Here is a 19236-nt window from a genome sequence, read left to right as displayed (position 1 = left end):
AAAAAAAAATTTTGTTTGAAAATTAAAAGAAATTGAAATTCAAACTATGAATGTATTGAATGGAATAATTTGAAGGAGAAACAGAATTTTTGATGCATCGTATCTAGCTAGGAACACAACAAGATAAAGAACAGTTATGTGGCCATACACGAAGAGATATAGGAATATGAAGTCCAAGGCAAAAGTTTAACCACTAAATTGCCAGTGTGCTTTACCATGTTACTTAATGGGGCATAACAAATCTGCAAATTTTCTGGGTCATTTTACTGATGCTGCTTATATGCCGGAGTTGCGGTCCGCAATGCTGCAGCTAACTATTATGTTGGCCCACCAACAGAAAGAAGTTAACCACCCTTCACAGAGCTTCTGTTGAAGAAAAAACAAACAAATAAATTGAAGACAAAAATCTATCATGAATGATGCATTCATTAGCAGAAGCAACATATGGTATGTCTCAAAATAACTTTTGAATGCAGAACTGCCTCTTTTCCAGACATCACCACATATATATATTTATAATTTGCATGATGCTAATTTATTCATATGTATCACAGGAATCATTCTTGATCATTGTGTTGTTTCTTCCGCCTTTCTATTAAATTTTTCAGATAGAACTCTCCTGCAATGAGAGGAAAAAAAGCCTCAGTAAGTTTTATAAATAAGATCATGCAAAATCATATATAAGACAGATTAGCATGGTTTCTGCCTCTGTTTGAAACTTTGAATATTCTTCACCAAAAAATTGAAGGGATCAAATGAAAGAGTATACTCTTCATTTAAAAAATAGTTTTACGTTACCTATTATATACCATTAAACTGAGATTATTTTTAAGGATGGGCCAAATCAGACAAAATTTAATGTTTTGTCCGAATACCGAATATAAATTTTTTTAAAATTCATCAAAAATATAAATAAAAGTGTTTTTTTTAATTGAAAACAAAATTATTGGTGATTTCAAATGATTGATATTGAATCCTAATTATGGAATTTATTATTTAAATAAATATTAAAAAAACTGGTAACAGATTTTTATTGACACGATACTAACAATCAAAATTAACAATGATATATTGTATTTTAATATCAGTGATACCTCGGCTAATGATGATTCATTCCAGAATCATGTTTGTTCGCCGAAACATGATTTCTGGTAGGTTTTTATGGAGGATTGTATGATTCATTTCAGCTTCTGCCAAAATTTAAAGATAAGTATTTATATAAAACACCAAGAAGCAGTATAAAAAAGGTGAAAACTGACAGAATGTTGAAATGAGAAGCTTCAAAATTGGATAAATGAGAAGTTGAAGGTACTGGAGGCGCGCGCACGCACGCACGCACGCACGCACGCACGCGCACGCACACGCACACACACACACACAACCAACCAACCAACCAACACCAGCTTTAGTCTACTAAAGTTAGCTTTGACAACCCAGTCGAGTTCGTATAGTTGTCTTCATTTATTTGTGATTTGGCCAGCTCATATCTGCGTCTGACACATGCAGATGGAGAAGATAAGCTCCTAGAATGTCCAGACTGTTCAGTTTTATGCTTTTATCTTGCACTGAGAGAACACGTGCTCTGAAAACTAAGGCTCCCAATGAATTTTCTAGTTTGACTGAATCTTTCCTTTTATATGAAATGGTTCAAAGAATTTCAGAGGAAAAAGTGTAAGTACGTCTGAAAAAAAAGATTCCGAGGTGGACATGAGTTAATCAGGCTGAAGTGACAGAAATTCTGATCATGATTGGTGCAAAAATTCAACGCGGCTATTTATTTAGTGCGTTCATTCATATCAATGAAAATGTTTGTTAGCGGAATCTGTATTTGTTAGCTGAGGCAGAAAAGTGACGAAAAATTTTCATTAGACAAAAAATTTGTAAATAGAAGCATTCGTCAGCCAAGGTATAACTATACTTACAGAATCAGTTTTTTTTTCCACACTTGTTACAATTTTACATCTAATTAAGAAAATGTTAACTTCTATTTACTCTCAAGTATTAATGCATCATAAAAATTTACAACTTATTTTCCCTCTCTAAATGTTCTTTGAGTAGATCAATACATTTCTTGTCTAGGCACATCCTTCAGTTAGTGAACTTGTGTAATTCATGCTTACTTCCACATTATTGCAATAAGATTCTATTTTCAGTTTCACTTATCCCAGAAATTCACCCTGGCATAACTTCTTGCACAGAAAGCAATGGGTATGCACCACACAATAAAATATAATCAGTAAATTGTAAATTTATTTGAAAAATTACAATTAATATGATTTTTTAAAATTCGTTTGTTGTACTTAGATTTACACATATTCGGCTAAACTAAATATTTAGCGAAAGGGCTGAATACCAAATAGCAGCCGAATATTCGTCCCATCTCTAGTTATTTTGTTATCCGCCTATGCACATTTTTGTCAACATATCAATTACGTGGCAATAAACAGGATTGATAGAAACTCTATAAGTGTTTTTTTTAAAATACAATACAATACTTTATTAGTGAGAAATGAGGAATACAGAAAAAAGGGAGAGAAAAAAATTACTAAAGAGCCAAATGGCCCTTACTGGCGATCACAATTTACGATTTGATATGAAACTTATAAACATATAGATAAATAAATAGAAAGAATAAAAATCTTGATATTTTTCTTGACAATTTCAGGGGACAGGGGTTGCATGATAATTCTCATACCATGCCCCTATAAATTTCAAGACTCAATTTTTTATTTAATAGCAAGAAATTATAATACAGATAAGAGGGTTGGGATGCAAGTCATGGCAATCATACATAGATGCTGGAGCCTATTATTTAACAATGTATGCACTTCGAAAACATTGCTTGGCAAAATCTGATGACTGGAACCTGAAGGCAGGGTTGGTGGAAAAACCAAGTACTATTTGGGTTTAAATAGTATTTATATTAAAACCAATAAAATTTCTGAAAAAATCATTCAAACTTCTGATAATTTTAAAATAAAATGCTTATTAATGCAATAAACACTATTCCTATATATATTTAATGTATAAATATTTCTTAAATTTTAACAAAAACCAACTTTTGCAATTTAGTTAGCTAAACAACTCATTTTACAGCTTAACTGAAGGGATAGTTCTGCGTGTTTGAAAATTCTTATTGTTATTATTAACCATATAATGAAGATGCTTTCTCCAGTTACTGTAACACAGTATAACACAAATTATAACTTTCAACAGAAAGTTAAAGCATAAAGTTTTGAAAAACTTTATTTTGCAAAAGCTGTGATAAGAACTATGTAAATACAATGCATTTAATGAAGTATAATTAATGCATATTATGCTGATTAGCAATGACTTATGACATACAGGGAAATTATAACTGAAGTTCTGATTTCAAAACACTGTGAAATAAGTGATGCTGGTCAGAATGTCTTGAAAAGTTGCATGAATATTCTTGAAGCAATGAAATTTTATGACTAAGGGGGAAAAATACTTAAAAACTTAAAATAGACCATGCTGTACTCATTCAACAGGGAAAATTTGCTCTCAGAATGAAAACAATTGCCAGTCAGAACAAAATGGTTAACTTAATTAGCATTGCATGATTTCATAATTAATGAAAACATCACAAAAATAAAGTCATTAAACGAACAATAACTTACACAAGAAATGTTAAATATGTTGTCTACCGTGTTCTGACAAGGAGGTGGAAGTGCAAAAATGAATGTTTAACAACACATCAGACTATGTCACCATGACATACTCATGGTAATGATGTGGATGTGCTTTCAATGCACAAAAGTTTGCAATCCCACCACTATGCAAAATATTTTGAGGTACCCCTGCCCCAAAGTCAAGTGAACATGACTGGCCAAGGGGGTGCCATGTCATCCTGTTAGTGTCAAAATGTGCATCTTGATAAAAGTTGTATGATCCACACGCTGATGCTGTTGAAGCGTGGAAATGATATAGTTGCACAAAATATGTTTATGCTGGCTATAAAAAAATTATAGGATTCAATCGGGTGGAATTAGTTTTGCCAAAATTTTGGATCGGAGTGAAAACATCGTGTAATTGAAGTTATATGGCCCATAAATGAAATATTTTAACATCATAAAGAATAGAGAGATAATTGAGGACGGACCTAAATGTTGTATAAAGAGGGTTCCACTGCAAATAAGTGATTTCCAGAATTTTCGGGAAATACTATTTCCCATTCCTGATTGTGATGGGGAAATTGGAAACCCTACCTGCGCGATACTATACTACTACATGTAGATGTGTGATGCAGTCCTCACTCATGAATTTGCTAAAAATAGAGCATAAGCATCAGAATGTAGCTCAAGGTAAAAAAATGTGAAAAGAATGAAACGTTTTGGTACTGTATATAACTTTAAGTAGATGCTAAGATACTTTATATGGAAAAAAATTTATACATTCAGGCTACTTTTATGAGATTTTCTGAAAAAAAGCCCACTTATACCATTTAAAGATATGCCATTAGAATGTACTTCCAGGAATTTTTCAAGGGAGAAAAATTATATTTATGCTACTTTTATGTGATTTAAAAAAAAAAACTTTAAGCCAAACAACCCTGCTTACAGGATCAGGGAGGACCCTCCTCCCAAATAACTGTGAGGCAGCTGATTTCTCCAATAGTTCATTAATAGCCCACCACTTCTGTGTATTCCCTCCAACCATGTCTACATATTTTTATACAGAATACAGGACTAGCATGAAACAAATGGAAATATATTCAAGTAGAAGAATACACTATATGCAGTGGAACCTCCCATAACGGACAATCTCCATTAGCAGTCACTTTTTTGAGTTACATTGACAAGCTTTAATGTATTTTATTATCCATTAATGAACAATTCTTCTTAGTGGACAAGAATTTTTGGTCCAATGTATTGACCTTATAAACCATAGTTTCCCAACCTTTTTTGTCCCACCACCCCCACTTTTCAAAAATGTTTTTCTCCCAGCGCCCCCAATGCAATCTAACCCATAGAATCCCATGCTATACCCGTAGCTTCTACCACCCCCTGGAACATTCCATCGTCCCCCAGGGGGCGTTAATGCCCGTTGGGAATCACTGTTCTAAACCATAACATCCTTATACCATGTCTCCACAGTCTGGTATTGTCGCTCTCTCTCTTCATGTTTATACTGTTACTTAAGTAAATTAACATTGCTTTCATAAGTTGTCTCACATCTCCCGCAATGCATGCAGTAATTTCAATAAATAGCAAATGTTTGCAATGAAATTATGGTTTGGACTGAACCATGTTATAGAAACTCTGCAACATCAAACACTGCAAATATTGCCAACAACTGAGACGTCATCTGCCTAAACGATTAGCCTGTTATGTTTGCTTATTTGCAATTTCTGGAGCATTTTTCCCAATATGATGACTAAAATTTGCATGACCAAAGTTTGCCTAATCTCTAGATTTTGGCAGATGCCAACTTTTTATCATTAACAAAAATGCATTCTTTCATTTTCATTTTTTGAAATTTGCTGTACATTCTACATTTTTTCTTGAGGGGGAGTAAAAAAAGAGCTGTTGCCAAGACTTATGTCCCAACCCTCATATATACACAAAAGCATGAATAAAATAATATTTTTCATACCTGCTTTATAAGATGATCTGACTAGAGGACCACTGGCAGTGTACAGGAAACCCATCTGATTACCAACTGTCTCCCAATGAAGGTATTTTTCTGGAGTAACATATTCTCTTACCTAGAAGCAAACAACACATGTAATATAATAAAATATTCATAAAGAGGATATTCTAACATTTCTATACGTCAATGATACAAAGTCTCGATTCTTTGCAAAGTGGTAGCAACTAGTCAGTCACTTCACAAAATAGCCCGCCACTTTGCAGAGTGTCCTGACTTTTCAAGGGGAGATATGAACATGAAGAAAATTATAAATACAGAAATTGAACTAAATATATTACTTTCAAGTGAGTTTTTGTTGGCTGCATGTATTGGCCGAGAGTCAAGCAATCCACATCAGCTTTCCTAAGATCTGTTTGAGAAACATGGATATTAATTCACTATAATTAAAAAATAAAAATCATGACAGTTAATGTTTTAAACTGGCTGGAAGCTTATGCTTTTTCCACATTAAAAGCAACTTTTGTTATTAGATTTCCTATTTTAAAATTTGCAGATTAAACCATGTTGAAAGATATATAGCAGGACAAAGTGTACCTTCCATGGTTTTCTTGACCATGTCGTCTGTTTCTCCAAATCCTAGCATGATCGAACTTTTGGTGATTAAGCTCTGCCTCACATTTTTTGCATGCTTCAAGACATCAAGTGACTGTTCATATCCTGCTCTATGGTCTCGAACAAAACTGAAAAAGGGGGAGGGGAATGATATTCACAATGAGCATAAATTTTACCATACATAATCACAAAACATTAGTGACTGATGACAGAAATAAAGAATCACGATGGAGTTTTTATACTGAAAATGTTGCAACAAAACAAGATATTTATAATTATAAATTAGCATGTTATATGAATTGTTAATTAATAAAACCTTGCTAGAAGAAAAAAAATCTATAACCAACATTGACCACAAGATATCATCCCCCTCATACCAGAAGCATGAATACATAAAGTTCCAAATATGAAAAATGACATTTGAATGTTTATTCTACCCATGTAACTCTGTGAGTGTCATTTCCCTAAAATGCTTTGTAGCATGTGTTTCAATAGGGGTTAAAAATTCCCGTTTCTGGCAAAACTTGGATAGCAAAATAAGGAATCCAACCAGCTGATAAACCTCAAAGAGTGGAAATTTAAACATTAATGCTTCTGGCATGAGAAGGATAATATGTTCATGGAAAGCTATACCTCAGAATAGAGACAAACAAAAGTTTTCATCACTGGAATCAATATTCCCCCTAAGCTGAATGGCTGTGCAGCTGCATATTGAGAAAATTTTTCTGCACATACAAATAAGTAAATACACCATTGGTGTGCATGGCATATTGTATATTACCATGTACAGAAAAAAATATATACATAAATACACTAACATATACAACTACAAACTATCAAAAACAATTATAGAAAATGTTGAATTAAATGGCTCAAACAGTAGGAGGATTCATTAGGGTTATCTTCCTCTGCAGTAGCGTATGCAAGATTTCCTCAGAAGGTGGGGGATCTTTTTCCCTTTTTCTTAAAAGGCCAGTTTTATTTCATTTTCTATTTTAGTGTAAATGTAATATATATATCCTTTAATCTCAGCTCGAGAAGGAGGGGGGAAGGTTCAAACCAATCCTAAAACAACTTTCTATATGTTCAACAGTGGTGACCTGAAATTAAGGAATGCAACCAGACATTTTGGAAAAGATTGCTGTGCACAACTGGAACCAATTTATAAAAAAATACTATGCATAATAGTAACCACAGGTGCAGACAAAACTGATGGTTCTACTCCCAATTTCCGACAATGACTCAACAGCCAAAAAGAATAATCAAGCTGCACGTGATCGGTAGAGGCATGGTGTAAGGCAGGGCCATCATTTCAACTTTTTCCGGGGGGAGGGGGGGGCAAACAACATTTTTTTAAAAATTTTATTTATTTAGCAAAGAAATGTACAAGCATACATATACAAATAGAGACAACTTTTCATCCAAGGTGAACATGGCTGTCACATACTGGATGATGGGTTATGGCTTAAAAAAAGTACAATGTGTGAAGGGGAAAAATACCTATGAACACTTTTACATAAACTTTACTCCCAAATATAAGTGGGGAGGGAAATTGATAGTTAAATATCAAATAATAGATGGGTGAAGGGGGAAAAAAAAAAAAAAAATAATAGTAACGTCATTGTGGCAATGTGTGGTGGGTGCATTTTAAATATCAAAATTAGAGATAAGTATGATTTGAATAATTGAGCTAATGTCAGAAAGGCCAAATATTTAAAATGTTGATAAATATATATAATGAAAGAAAATCAATTACTTTAATTAGTGTGAGGGACGATTTCTTTGAAAAAACAAAAGACTAAAAGTGCACAGAGATATCATCAATAGAAAATAGATATCTTTTAAGGTACTTTTTGTACATGTAAAGAGAGGAACCATTCTTAATTTCAGTGGGTAAAGAGTTGTAAAACTTAGGTATTAGGTAAGAGAAATGAATTTTTTTAATGTTTTTGTGAATAATTGGCAAAGAATATGTAGCATTATGCCTAGCAGAAGATCGAGTAGATATAAATGGTAGGGAGTATTGACGTTTAAAGAGTAACAGGGATTTATAAAAATATAAGTATCTATAGGGTAGAATTTCTATACTTTTGAAGAGAGTGATGGAAGGAGTATAATAGTCATTAAAAATTTGCCTTATAATTTTCTCTGTAGTGATATAATAGGTTTTAAGTTAGTCAAATAGTCACTACCCCAAATAGGTAAACCATATAATAAGTAAGAATGGAACAGTGAGTAGTAAAGGGTGATTACAAAAGAGCGATTAACAAAATATTTTAGAAAATAAAATTTATACATTGTAAATCTTAATTTGATTTGTAGATATGAACATGGGATTTAATTTCATGTCAGAGTCAATATAAATACCCAGATATTTTATAATATTAACTTGTTCTAATTTATGACAGTTACAATCAGTGTTAATGTTACATACAGGTTTATGAATTATAAAGTCAATATTCAAGGCTGGAATGTATTCAACATCTACTCAATGTACGTGTATATACATTTATATATATTTGTATACATGTATATGTATATATATACCATTTTTAGTATATTTTCAAAAGCCAGGCCTGACCCTCCCCAAATGACAGGCCTGGTGTGAAGTGCACATGGACAAACCACGCTCAACCAGTCTGGGTTCGAATCTGAACTCTGCAGCCATCTCTTATCAAGCAATCAGTACAGACCTAAATTACTGTTGATATTCAACTTTTTCTGACAACCACACTGCTTTGAGAATAAAAAAATGACATTCGTTATAAATACTTCAAATTACCTTTGAAATTCTTTAACTGTCTCTATGTTGTGAGCATATACATCTAACCCGCTATCAGCTACTCTTCCAATCGCTTCATGATCACCTCTAAAATCTGGCGTTAAGCACTCAACTAACAAAGAGGGCTTCCTGTGTCGAAATGAAAGGAAAAATAATCATTTAAAAGAAATTATCATATATTCTTCTATATATGCATATAAAAAAAAGTCACCCATTGGCATAATTACCTTTTTTTAAGTTCTCTTATAGTTTCTGCAATATGACAAGAACCTCCATCTGGAAGATCTAGTAAAAGAAAGTCTATATCAGATATTTTTTGGTCGCGAAACTGATACAAAACATAAATAAATGGCATAAAATAATTTATAACTGAGGGGTTTGGCCGAATAATGATTTATGTGGTTTTTTCCCAAAGTTTACAGGAGATGCAATACAAGTCATCACTGAATCAGGGAAACAATTATTTTTGCCTGTAAGTAACATGAATCATTATTCTGTCAAATTACTATGATAGTGAATACAATGAATGGTAACATAGATTGTTGTTTCAATTATGGAGCTCATGATTGCAACTGCGTAAAGTGCCATAACAAGAACATATGTTGGTTTCTGCAGGAACTTGATTAAGTAACATGTAACCATTTGTAACGTGTAACATGTAATATGGTTTTTAACAGCTGGCTGATGAGAGGATGAATTTAAGAAAGAAAGAAAGAAAACTGCTCTTGAGGGGAATTGAACCCATGTCCTCTCACTTGCCAGTTGAGTGCCCCACATCACTAGACTATAAAAGCAACAAATTTCAATCTTTCCTTAGAGCTCATGGCACTGAATGGGACAGTACATGGGCAGTAGAACGTAACTCATGCTAGGCTCATAATTGTTGACACTGCAATCAGATGGTGACTTATCTAAGGATGATATCACTCTCCGCTATGCATATGAAGGTTTATTTTTTGAATAAGCCACTATCTAGTGGCAGTGCCAGCAATTATAAGCTTGGCCTGAATTAGGTTTGACCGTACATGTATGGTCCCGTTCAGTGCACACAAGCTTTAACGAAAGATTGAGATATTCGTTGCCTTTGTCCTCTAGGGCACTTTCCCAGCAAGTGAGATCAATTGAATTTTCTTTCTTTTCTAAATTCATCCTTGCATCAGTCAGCTGTTAAAAACCTTTGCAGGAATAGCAAAGAATGTCATCATCCTTGGTTGGGTAGCATAAACCGTCAGCACAACCCTTCAACTGTAGCAGTACAAAGCTATTTTTGTTCAATTTGTAAATCACTCCCCCCCCATATTAAGATAAAAATATTATGAAGTTGCTTCATTAATATTGCTTCTGATATAAAAGAAAATCACAGACAAAAAAAGAAAATGAAATATTGCATAAAAGTATCACCATCTCTGTCAACGGATGTCAGAACTACATAATCAAGATGCCAGTTTGCAATAGCTTCAGCTGTATTTGCAGGTTCTTCTGGATCAAGTGGAGGAGGTTGCCATGAAGTCTTCACTGAACAAAAACGACAAGCCCTAGTGCACGTGTCACCCAGAAGCTATAAGTGATTAAAAACTGAAAGACATTTATTTGAAAAGAAATTGTGTTCTCAATAAGCAATTAATAAAAAAATAATGTATAAATGACTCAATAATTATAAAAAAAAATTTTGAACACACAACACACTAAAATACAGGTATGAAGGTTTTAACAGCTGGCTGATGTGAAGATAAATTTAGGAAAGACAGAAAATTCAACTGCTCTTGCAAGGAATCCACCCACATCCTCCCACTTGATGGGTGAGCGCCCTAGACCACTAGACTAAAAAGGCAACAAAACCTCAATCTTTCCTTAGTGCTCATGCACACTGAACAGGACCGCACATGGAAGGTCAGACCTATAACTCAGGCAAAAGCTCACAATTGCTGAACTGCCACAGAATGGTAACTTATCTGAGGTTGATGCCACTCTCTTTCCTAAATTAATCCTTGCATCAGCCAGCTGTTGAAAACATTCATACGGAGAGTGACATCATCCTCCGATAAAATACAGGTGTCGCTTTCTTAAAGCGATTAGTTAATTCAGCAACATAAGCACATAAGACAAAATCATCAGGGTTGGTAAAAATGTTTATATATATATTTTTTGAAAAAAAAAAGCATTTTATACATAGCATTTACACCAAAAAATTTTAATTCCGAAAATCAATCAGGTTTCATGTTGACTTCCAATAAAATTTTTATCAATTATTCTTATACTAATTGACCTATAAATATTTGACATTTTAAAAACAAGGATTTCTTATATTAATTATTCCCCATTTCTGACTATTTCCACAATTTTCTTTTCTTATCTCATCATTCTCAACTAAATTCTGGTTGGACATGCATGTAATTTACATGAAATGGTTTATGGAAAATTCACCACCAACAATTCACAGCTAGAAAAATTCAGTTAAGAAAATTTACTGACAACAGTTTGACATGAGCCAGTAAGTGAGCGTGAAATGACCAAGTGAATGAATCAATAAATGGTACAGTAATTAGTAAGTGAGTGACAGAGTGGTTAGTGTTGGTGAATGAGCAAACTAGTGAGTGAGTGACCTAGAGACAGAGTAAGTGACCTAGTGAGTGAGTGGGCGACTTAGTGAATGAATGTCACGATGAGTGACCCAGTGGTAGACTAAGGGATCTACTGAGTGAGCGAGTGACAGAATGAGAGACCTGGTGAGTAACTGCATGACCAGGCAATTGAGTGTGTGTGTGTGTGACAGAGTGAGCAACCTAGTCAAGGAGTAACAGACTGAGCAACCAAATCAGGGAGTAACAGACTGAGCAACCAAATCAGGGAGTAACAGACTGAGCAACCAAATCAGGGAGTAACAAACTGAACAACCAAATCAGGGAGTAACAGAATGAGTAACCTAGTTACTAAGTCAGTGAGAGTGAGCAACCTGGTGAGTGAGCGATAGAATGAGCAACCCAGTAGTCAGGGAGCAACAGTTAGTGAGTAAGCAAGTGACAGAGAGAGCAACCAGGTGATTGAGTATATAACACAGTGAGAAACCTACTGAGTTGATCATAGAATGAGTAACCTAGGGAGTTATTGAGCAACCTAGAGATCAAATGAGTATCGGCCTACTGAGCTAGTGACATAATGAGCAACATTGAGAGTGAGTAGCCATTGAAGTAAGTTAACCTAGTTAACAAGTGAGCCAGGGAGTGAGTGACATAATGAGCAACCTAGTGAGTGAGTGACAGCGGGTGCGACCCTGAGAGTGAGTGATACAATGAGATACCTAGTGATCAACTGAGACCTTGTGAGTGAGTGGACAAGAACGAGTTAGCTCTAGTGACAGGCCGGTTTCACTTATTCATTCACTTGCTCACACAATAATTTATTCACTTATGTCAGCTAAAAGTTTTTCGGAGAATTTTCCATTTCATGAATTAAATATTGAAAAATAGGTTGGTGAATGGCATGGTGATGAATTGTTGTCAGTGAATTTTCTGGAATTAACCTCGATCCTATTTGTGTTATTTGAATGAGATTATGTAGAAGAGATAAAATTTCATACACACACAAAGAAAATGTCACCAGGGACAAACCAATACAAATCATAAAAATTAATAACTTACCATGATAGTGGCAGTTGCAGTTCCATGTTCACCTCCGCCCCAGCATTCACCTATATTAGGACACCTTGCTTCTTCACATACCTGAATGGGGAAAAAAGAAAACCTTGTTATCGATTAACTGCCAATCAAAAATCGCAGGACTTGACAGACAAACATGTATTTACACCGAAAAACTAAATGAGTACCAATATCAGCAAACAAAACCACTAGTATACACAACATGCTGCATATGCATATATCTTCATCACACACATATCTTTCAAATTTTAACACTTTGACTACCTATTTTTTATTTTTTGACCTCATTTATTATGAAAATAGACAAAATAGGTCACAAATATAGTAAATTCAATATTTGGTATTTTTCCACCTATTCAAATCAATGTTGGGACACATATGTTCCAGTTGCAGTCAATGGTGCTATATAAATGAGAGGACAGTATACATATGATTTTGAGCAAGGCAACTGCACCGCCATCTGAGTAACTAAAGATAAAATATGAGCACTGGTCTGGCTAGATGAGTGGGATACATTACAATTAGTTTCCAAACAATCTTTGCATGTCTCAGTAGTCATTTTGAAATCTTAGTGGGACATATATGTCTCATTAGTAATCAAAGGCCACGCATATAGTGTCACAGCCAAAAGGTATGGGAGTGTATGATAGAAACTACCAGATGAAAACAATTGTATTGTTTTGTTCTACACTGCACATACTCGAGAAGTGAGATGAAGGAGAGAAAGAGGCCACTGAACGAGGTGCATGACTTGAACAAACTGGTTTGTTTCCTTTGATCAGCTGATTGGTCCGTTTCTCAATGTTTTTTCTTTCCCTCTTTTGTAGAGAGATCATCATCATCATCACACCCTTACATTTCAGAACCCCCTCTAGTCATTTTCTTTATGTTACTCCTCCTTTAATATGTGCAGACATTTTTTGCCCCACCACATGCAATTTTAACTTTTTAGTCTCAATTCTTATGCAGTCGAATCCCATTATAACAAACTCTAGGAGACCAGAGAAATCACTTCGTTGTAACAAAGTTTTGTTATAAAGAAATTCCAGGTTTTTGCATTGTTCCTATGTAAACTTATCTTGGGGGTGGGGGTTAAGAAAAGTGTTTGTTAAAACAAGATTTTAAAACGTTAAAACAGGTTTTGACTGTGTTGCATACCTTTACATTCCACTGTGTGCTCGGCCAAAGAGTTAAATAAAAATGGCAGGTGTATGAATTCAGTGTTTTGTAGTATACAAGGACAAACGCATAGCATCAAAATCATGCAAAATAAATGGTGGTACGAAATCAATCATAGGAATCAGAGGAGGGGGGAGGGGACAAAAATTGTATTATTGGCTAGGTGGGAGGGCGGAGGTGGAAATTTCACCACCCTTCACTTTGCATAGGGGCCATTCAAGAATTATGTCAGCAGATATTTAGCCCTTTTTGATCCGGTCAGACAAACGCTGGTCCCTCCTTTATAAGCAAAATTTTGTCAGCTCTGCTCCCGCCCCCAACCTCCTAATGCATATTGGGATCAGAGACCTATGCAAGAGGAAGGGGGAGTAACCACTGAGCTATAGGGAAACTGGAGTGAAGACTCCCTATACAATAACAAAGATGTGCGTGAGCCGACGTGGAGGAATACAAAAGTGGGCGTGATGGAGAGAGTCAGGCAAAACATTGCCTGCTACAGTATCGAAACTATGGAAAACTTCCATCTTCAGTATTTTTTTCAGTTGTTTTCATATTATTTCATTAGTATAGTTGTCCATCCGCACACACACAAAAGGCGATATCGTTTTCTGCCTATAATTGCATCAACCAATGGGGAAAACTAAAGGAAGATGGAAATAAACTCCAGTTTCATAAGTAACTGTGCACATAGTTTTATGTTAAAAGTTGCATTGATTTTTATACCGCAATTGTAAAATTAGACGCATATAGTTTTCATTTCACATTCAATTTCTGTTTAATGAGCATAATTCAAAATAACAAATTAATATTTCATATGAATTTTAAATTTCATAAATATTTTTTGAAATCGTCTAGAAATTGCTTACTATTTTTTGGGTTACAATTTTTATTTTTTGTTCGATGGAAAAACTGACAAAATATGCTTCATTAAAAACTGCATGAATGTCCTAAAAAAAACTAAAATTATCCCATGTAAATCAAACAAACAAAGGACCTAAAATTCTCTATTTCTGGTAAAAATAATTGCGGGAAAATAATGTGAGAATGAGGAGTAATAAAATGCAATTAATACTATTTATATCATCAGTTTTCGCTTAAATATGAAAAGCAAAATACGCAAAATGATAAATGTGTCATAATCATCAAAGTCATATAATTATATATTACCAACATAATTATAACATCAATGTATTTTAATTATCACACAACTATCATTTTAATATTCCAAATTATGATCTAGTGGATGTGTTTGTAAATTGTTTATTGAAAAACTTGCATGTGTACATTGTTGTATATATAATGGTGGAAAAAATATTAATTATTAAATTAAATATTAAATATTTTTCTTGTACGAAAGTAAGTATTCAGTTTTATTGATTTTTCTTAAGATGAAGAATGCATAATTATTGGCTGAAAAGTGAAAAAAAAACAACCCCCATCCAATAATTTATAGGTCTCATATTTGAAATTTCCGCATTGCGTTAACACATTCAGCAAATGTTTGCCCATTTTGCTCCATAAGGGTGTGATGGGGTTGTGTAGGGACAGCTCCCAAAGTCCTCACTCCACTTCTCTTATAGCTAAGTGGGGGTAACGAGCCTCTATACCTCCTACCCCAGACAATCGAAACTTTACTTTGCAAACTTTATTATGCAAAAAATGTTTTTTTGAAAAAGTTAAAATATCGGAATAAAACACCTTTATATATGTTATAATCAATTTCTGTTAATTTCAATGCTGTTTGAAGGCTAAGAACTCAAAAATTTTCTTTAAAAAAAACTCAGAGATCCCACCCATTGTTCCCCCTCAATCCTGCGTATGCCTCTGATTGGGATTGCCCATTGAGATTATACATAGGGTGGCAGGGCGAAAGTAGACAATTTTCCCCCGATCACCATGCACACTCGTTGTGAACCCTCCCTTCCTATTTGAAGCGCATGTATCTGCTTATGCCTGAGAGTCCAGCAAATAACTCAAGGACAACAAATGAGTGACACACTGAGTGGGTACAAAACTGTTTAGTCAATCCATATTCCCCCTTATAAGTGAGACAGTGCATTGTGGGAGGGGGCTTCTTTTGAGGTCTGAGAGGTCTATTAGAAAAAGACGTCTTTTGAGGACTTATCAATAATAGTGGGACTGTTAGTTCAGGTGCCCAAAACTACAGAAAGATTTTTCTTGTTTTTCGCATTCCTAGTAAAAAGACACCATAAAGAATATTTCATATTTTTATAATAGACAGTTAATGACGTAAGCGTCAGTCAAACCTCCCCCTTTGTCATCAAAATCAGCAAATCTGAAACCCCCCTTTTCCCCAATGTAGATGCAATACTTGAATATGACCCCCATACTCTTTGTGATCCCCATCCTCGTTCAAGTAGCCTGCATCCACTTATATAGTACACATTGTGTGTAAATAACTTCACTCGCATGTTGATAATGTAAACCCATGTGTAAATTTAAATGCACAGAAATAGAGAAAATGATGATTTTTTATATAAATCAAGCATTAGATTTCTCTGCGAAATAACCTTCAAACTACATTACTCTAAAGATGACAGTCATAGAAACAGTCATTCAACTTACTGTATGAAGTTTCAGCCCTCTCAGTGTTTCCTTCAGTCGATGATAATTTTTACCAACTGGAATTTCGCTTCTAATCCATGGCGGCAGACGTAATCTCCTGAGAATAAAATGATTTTTTCATTGATTCAAGAGATTTCGGAACACATCTTTTTCTTATCCAGAAATGTGCATAGTGATTCACTCTATTCCCACGGATACAACATTAAGTTGATCATCTTAATTTACACTATATCATCTGGGAACATATATTTTTTTTACACTGAGAACCCCCCTACTGAGGTCCCCAGATTTTGTCTAGGTAGGTCTATGCATTAAAACACCCCTGCCACTCATGAAAATACTTTTTGGAAAGGAAGACTGGTTCCCATTTGCACCTAGAAATTGTAGCAAACCGCAGAAAATCAACTGCAGTCTTTCCCAGCATGACCTAACGCAACTGGATAAAGGGCTCAAATCCTGGAAGGGACAGAGTCCAGGCCTTCCACCACCGCAGTGCCTTGTGGACTGAATGGTGGTATATTGTGAAGGCACTATTTATTTTGCTGCCACGGATTCTAAAGAAATCTCTTCTTTTTGTCATTCTCCATCACCAAACCCTGATGATTTAAGGTGGCAGACGCCCCAGCTTATATTCCAATAAATGAAATTGATGTTGTTTTCTTCATGGAAATAATGTTTCCCACCAATGTAAATTGCTAGAGGAAACAAAAGGAAAAACTTACTCTTTGCGATTTTTAACATCAAGCTTTATCTTTCCTTTGTAATCAGAAAATTTGGAACCTCTCGGCACGACACCAGCTATGAAATCATCAAGACCAGGTCCTTCTAATCGTTCAGACTTGTTACCACCAGAAGCAGTTGAACATGTTCTGAAGACATTCTAGAGAATCGATGAGTGATAAATAGAGATTCAAACAAAAGCCAAAAACTTTAATCATTTGACATTGTAGTACTATGAAGGATTTTTCTAAGAAGAGGTGAGGGTTGACTGTCAGTTAACATGGGGAAGTACCAGAGTGGTGCAGTGGTAAGATGCTCGTCTTTTTCCCGTGAAGGTTACCGCCAGGGTCCATTGAGAGAAAAAACTTAGAAACCAAGTTCTTTACCTACCGAGCCTGTGGGACAACCACAGATAGATGACACCTTCATTGCCCACTCAACTTCATCGATTGGAAATTGCCAAATGGCGATATGACCAGATTTAGTGTGATATAAGGTAGTAGTACATGGGGATTAATCATTGGTGTTCAAAATATCGAAGACAGATGGCAGCACAAAATTCTACCAACATGAATACATTAGCGACTCGCATACAACTCAGGATACACAGCCTTCTGCTTGGTTAGAAATTTTGTGGAGGAATGTGTACGAGCTATATGGTTAATTTGCAGTCAACATGGATGCCGCAATGTAACATTCATTGCATATTTTCACTATCTAAATTCAAATCAGTGATACATGTTATGCACTGTGTGGCAAGCCTTATATGCGATTTGAAACAGTGTATCTCTGCAGCAGCATATTTAATAACACCTCAAATGCTACTAAGCACTCGGCCAGGTGCGGATAGAGGATGATGTGACGGGAGGGGCAATTTGTGCAAAGTTTGTTTAATTCCATATTATCCCCCCCCCTCCTGAGTGGAGGCAGGCAACCTCAGCTGTGAATAGAGCGGAGGTAGACGTATTCAGCTGGCAAATGAAGCTGAGGCAGGTTGGATTCAGCGTAATCTGTCTGAGAAGCCACTTATTGTGTAAATGCATCAGCTTATCCTGTATTTTACGAGACAGACAAATTTTCCTCATATTATTATTATGCTCTAGGGAGGTATGTGATTGCACTCTTCATTTGAATCTGTGCTTGCACTTAGCAAGAGATCAAATACCGTTTCGAGAGCGGGGAGAAGAGCAAATGAAAAATTTTGAAAGACCTAAAGTGCTACGGTAATCAGTTGGTCACAAAAAAAATCCCAAATTTGGCACAACCTTGCTCATGGAATCTCAACCAGGGGAGGGAGGGGGGAATCTGTCCTCCTATAATTTATTCGGGGGGGGGGGGGTGGATGAAACAGGCTCAGCCCCCGGTTTTGTCGTCTACGGTAGGCTGGTATTTCCAGTTAGGGGTTGAAGGGAGGGGGCAGTGCCGTCTTATGGCAAGGGGCCGGGGGGGCCTCACAGAAATGAGATCTAGGTGAAATTTCCGAGAATTTGCGTGTAGGGCCTCAGAAAGATCACTTGGCCCAGGGGGGGAAGGGGCTATGATGCTCTTAAGACGGCCCTGGAGGGGGGAACCATGATGCGGTTAAGGCGGCCCTGGGTAGAGGTCCCCCCCCCCCAACCCCCAAAAATTGTGCTCTTTTAAAACAATTTAAATTCAATCGAAGTCATAACGTTATCTTAAATGAGGCTTGATATTTACACATCATGGCGCAATATAAATCCTACAAAAAATAGGATTAAAAAAATATATCAATGGGATCAACACAACTTCATAAATAAATTATATAGGTCAGTGTAAATTAAAATGTCCAGCAACGTACCTTCTTCTTATTGATGTTTACAATCGCCGCACGAACGTAAACAGCGGCGGCCATCATCATCATCGTATCTGCTTCTGACGTCACGTAGGACGCAAGACGCGCTCACCGCGCCATCTGTCAGCAGTAAATGATAACGCAGGGCGGCAACGAAAGAGGGGGAAATAAAAATTAAAACAGTAAAAGAGAGAGATGCGCGAAAAGCAGTGCGCGCGGTCTGGGTTTGATCCGTGATATAATAGTAGGAGAAAGTGGAGTATATTGAATACATA

At 35.5% G+C, this 19236-nt stretch overlaps 1 protein-coding gene across 1 annotated transcript; it reads right to left on the bottom strand.

Annotated features, from left to right (window-relative positions):
- Window positions 1-408: 408 nt before the first annotated feature.
- On the bottom strand, window positions 409-19076 carry Las (lipoyl synthase, mitochondrial). Its single transcript, XM_089248473.1, has 11 exons — window positions 18968-19076; window positions 17151-17308; window positions 16429-16525; window positions 12646-12726; window positions 10409-10565; window positions 9235-9292; window positions 9008-9136; window positions 6208-6353; window positions 5952-6022; window positions 5617-5728; window positions 409-619 (listed from the first exon to the last, which is right to left on the bottom strand). The coding sequence occupies exons 1-11, from the start codon at window positions 19028-19030 to the stop codon at window positions 558-560; spliced, it is 1134 nt and encodes a 377-aa protein (XP_089104599.1). The 5' UTR covers window positions 19031-19076; the 3' UTR covers window positions 409-557.
- Between the last annotated feature and the right edge of the window lie 160 nt (window positions 19077-19236).

The sequence above is a fragment of the Pholcus phalangioides genome, unplaced genomic scaffold, assembly GCF_987345545.1.
Source record: "Pholcus phalangioides strain wild (caught in Gottingen) unplaced genomic scaffold, Ppha-v1.0 ptg000003l_1, whole genome shotgun sequence".
Classification (NCBI taxonomy): Eukaryota; Metazoa; Arthropoda; class Arachnida; order Araneae; family Pholcidae; genus Pholcus; species Pholcus phalangioides.
The sequence above is the reverse complement of the archived record's forward strand: the minus strand, read 5'-3'. Positions and strand labels throughout refer to the sequence as shown.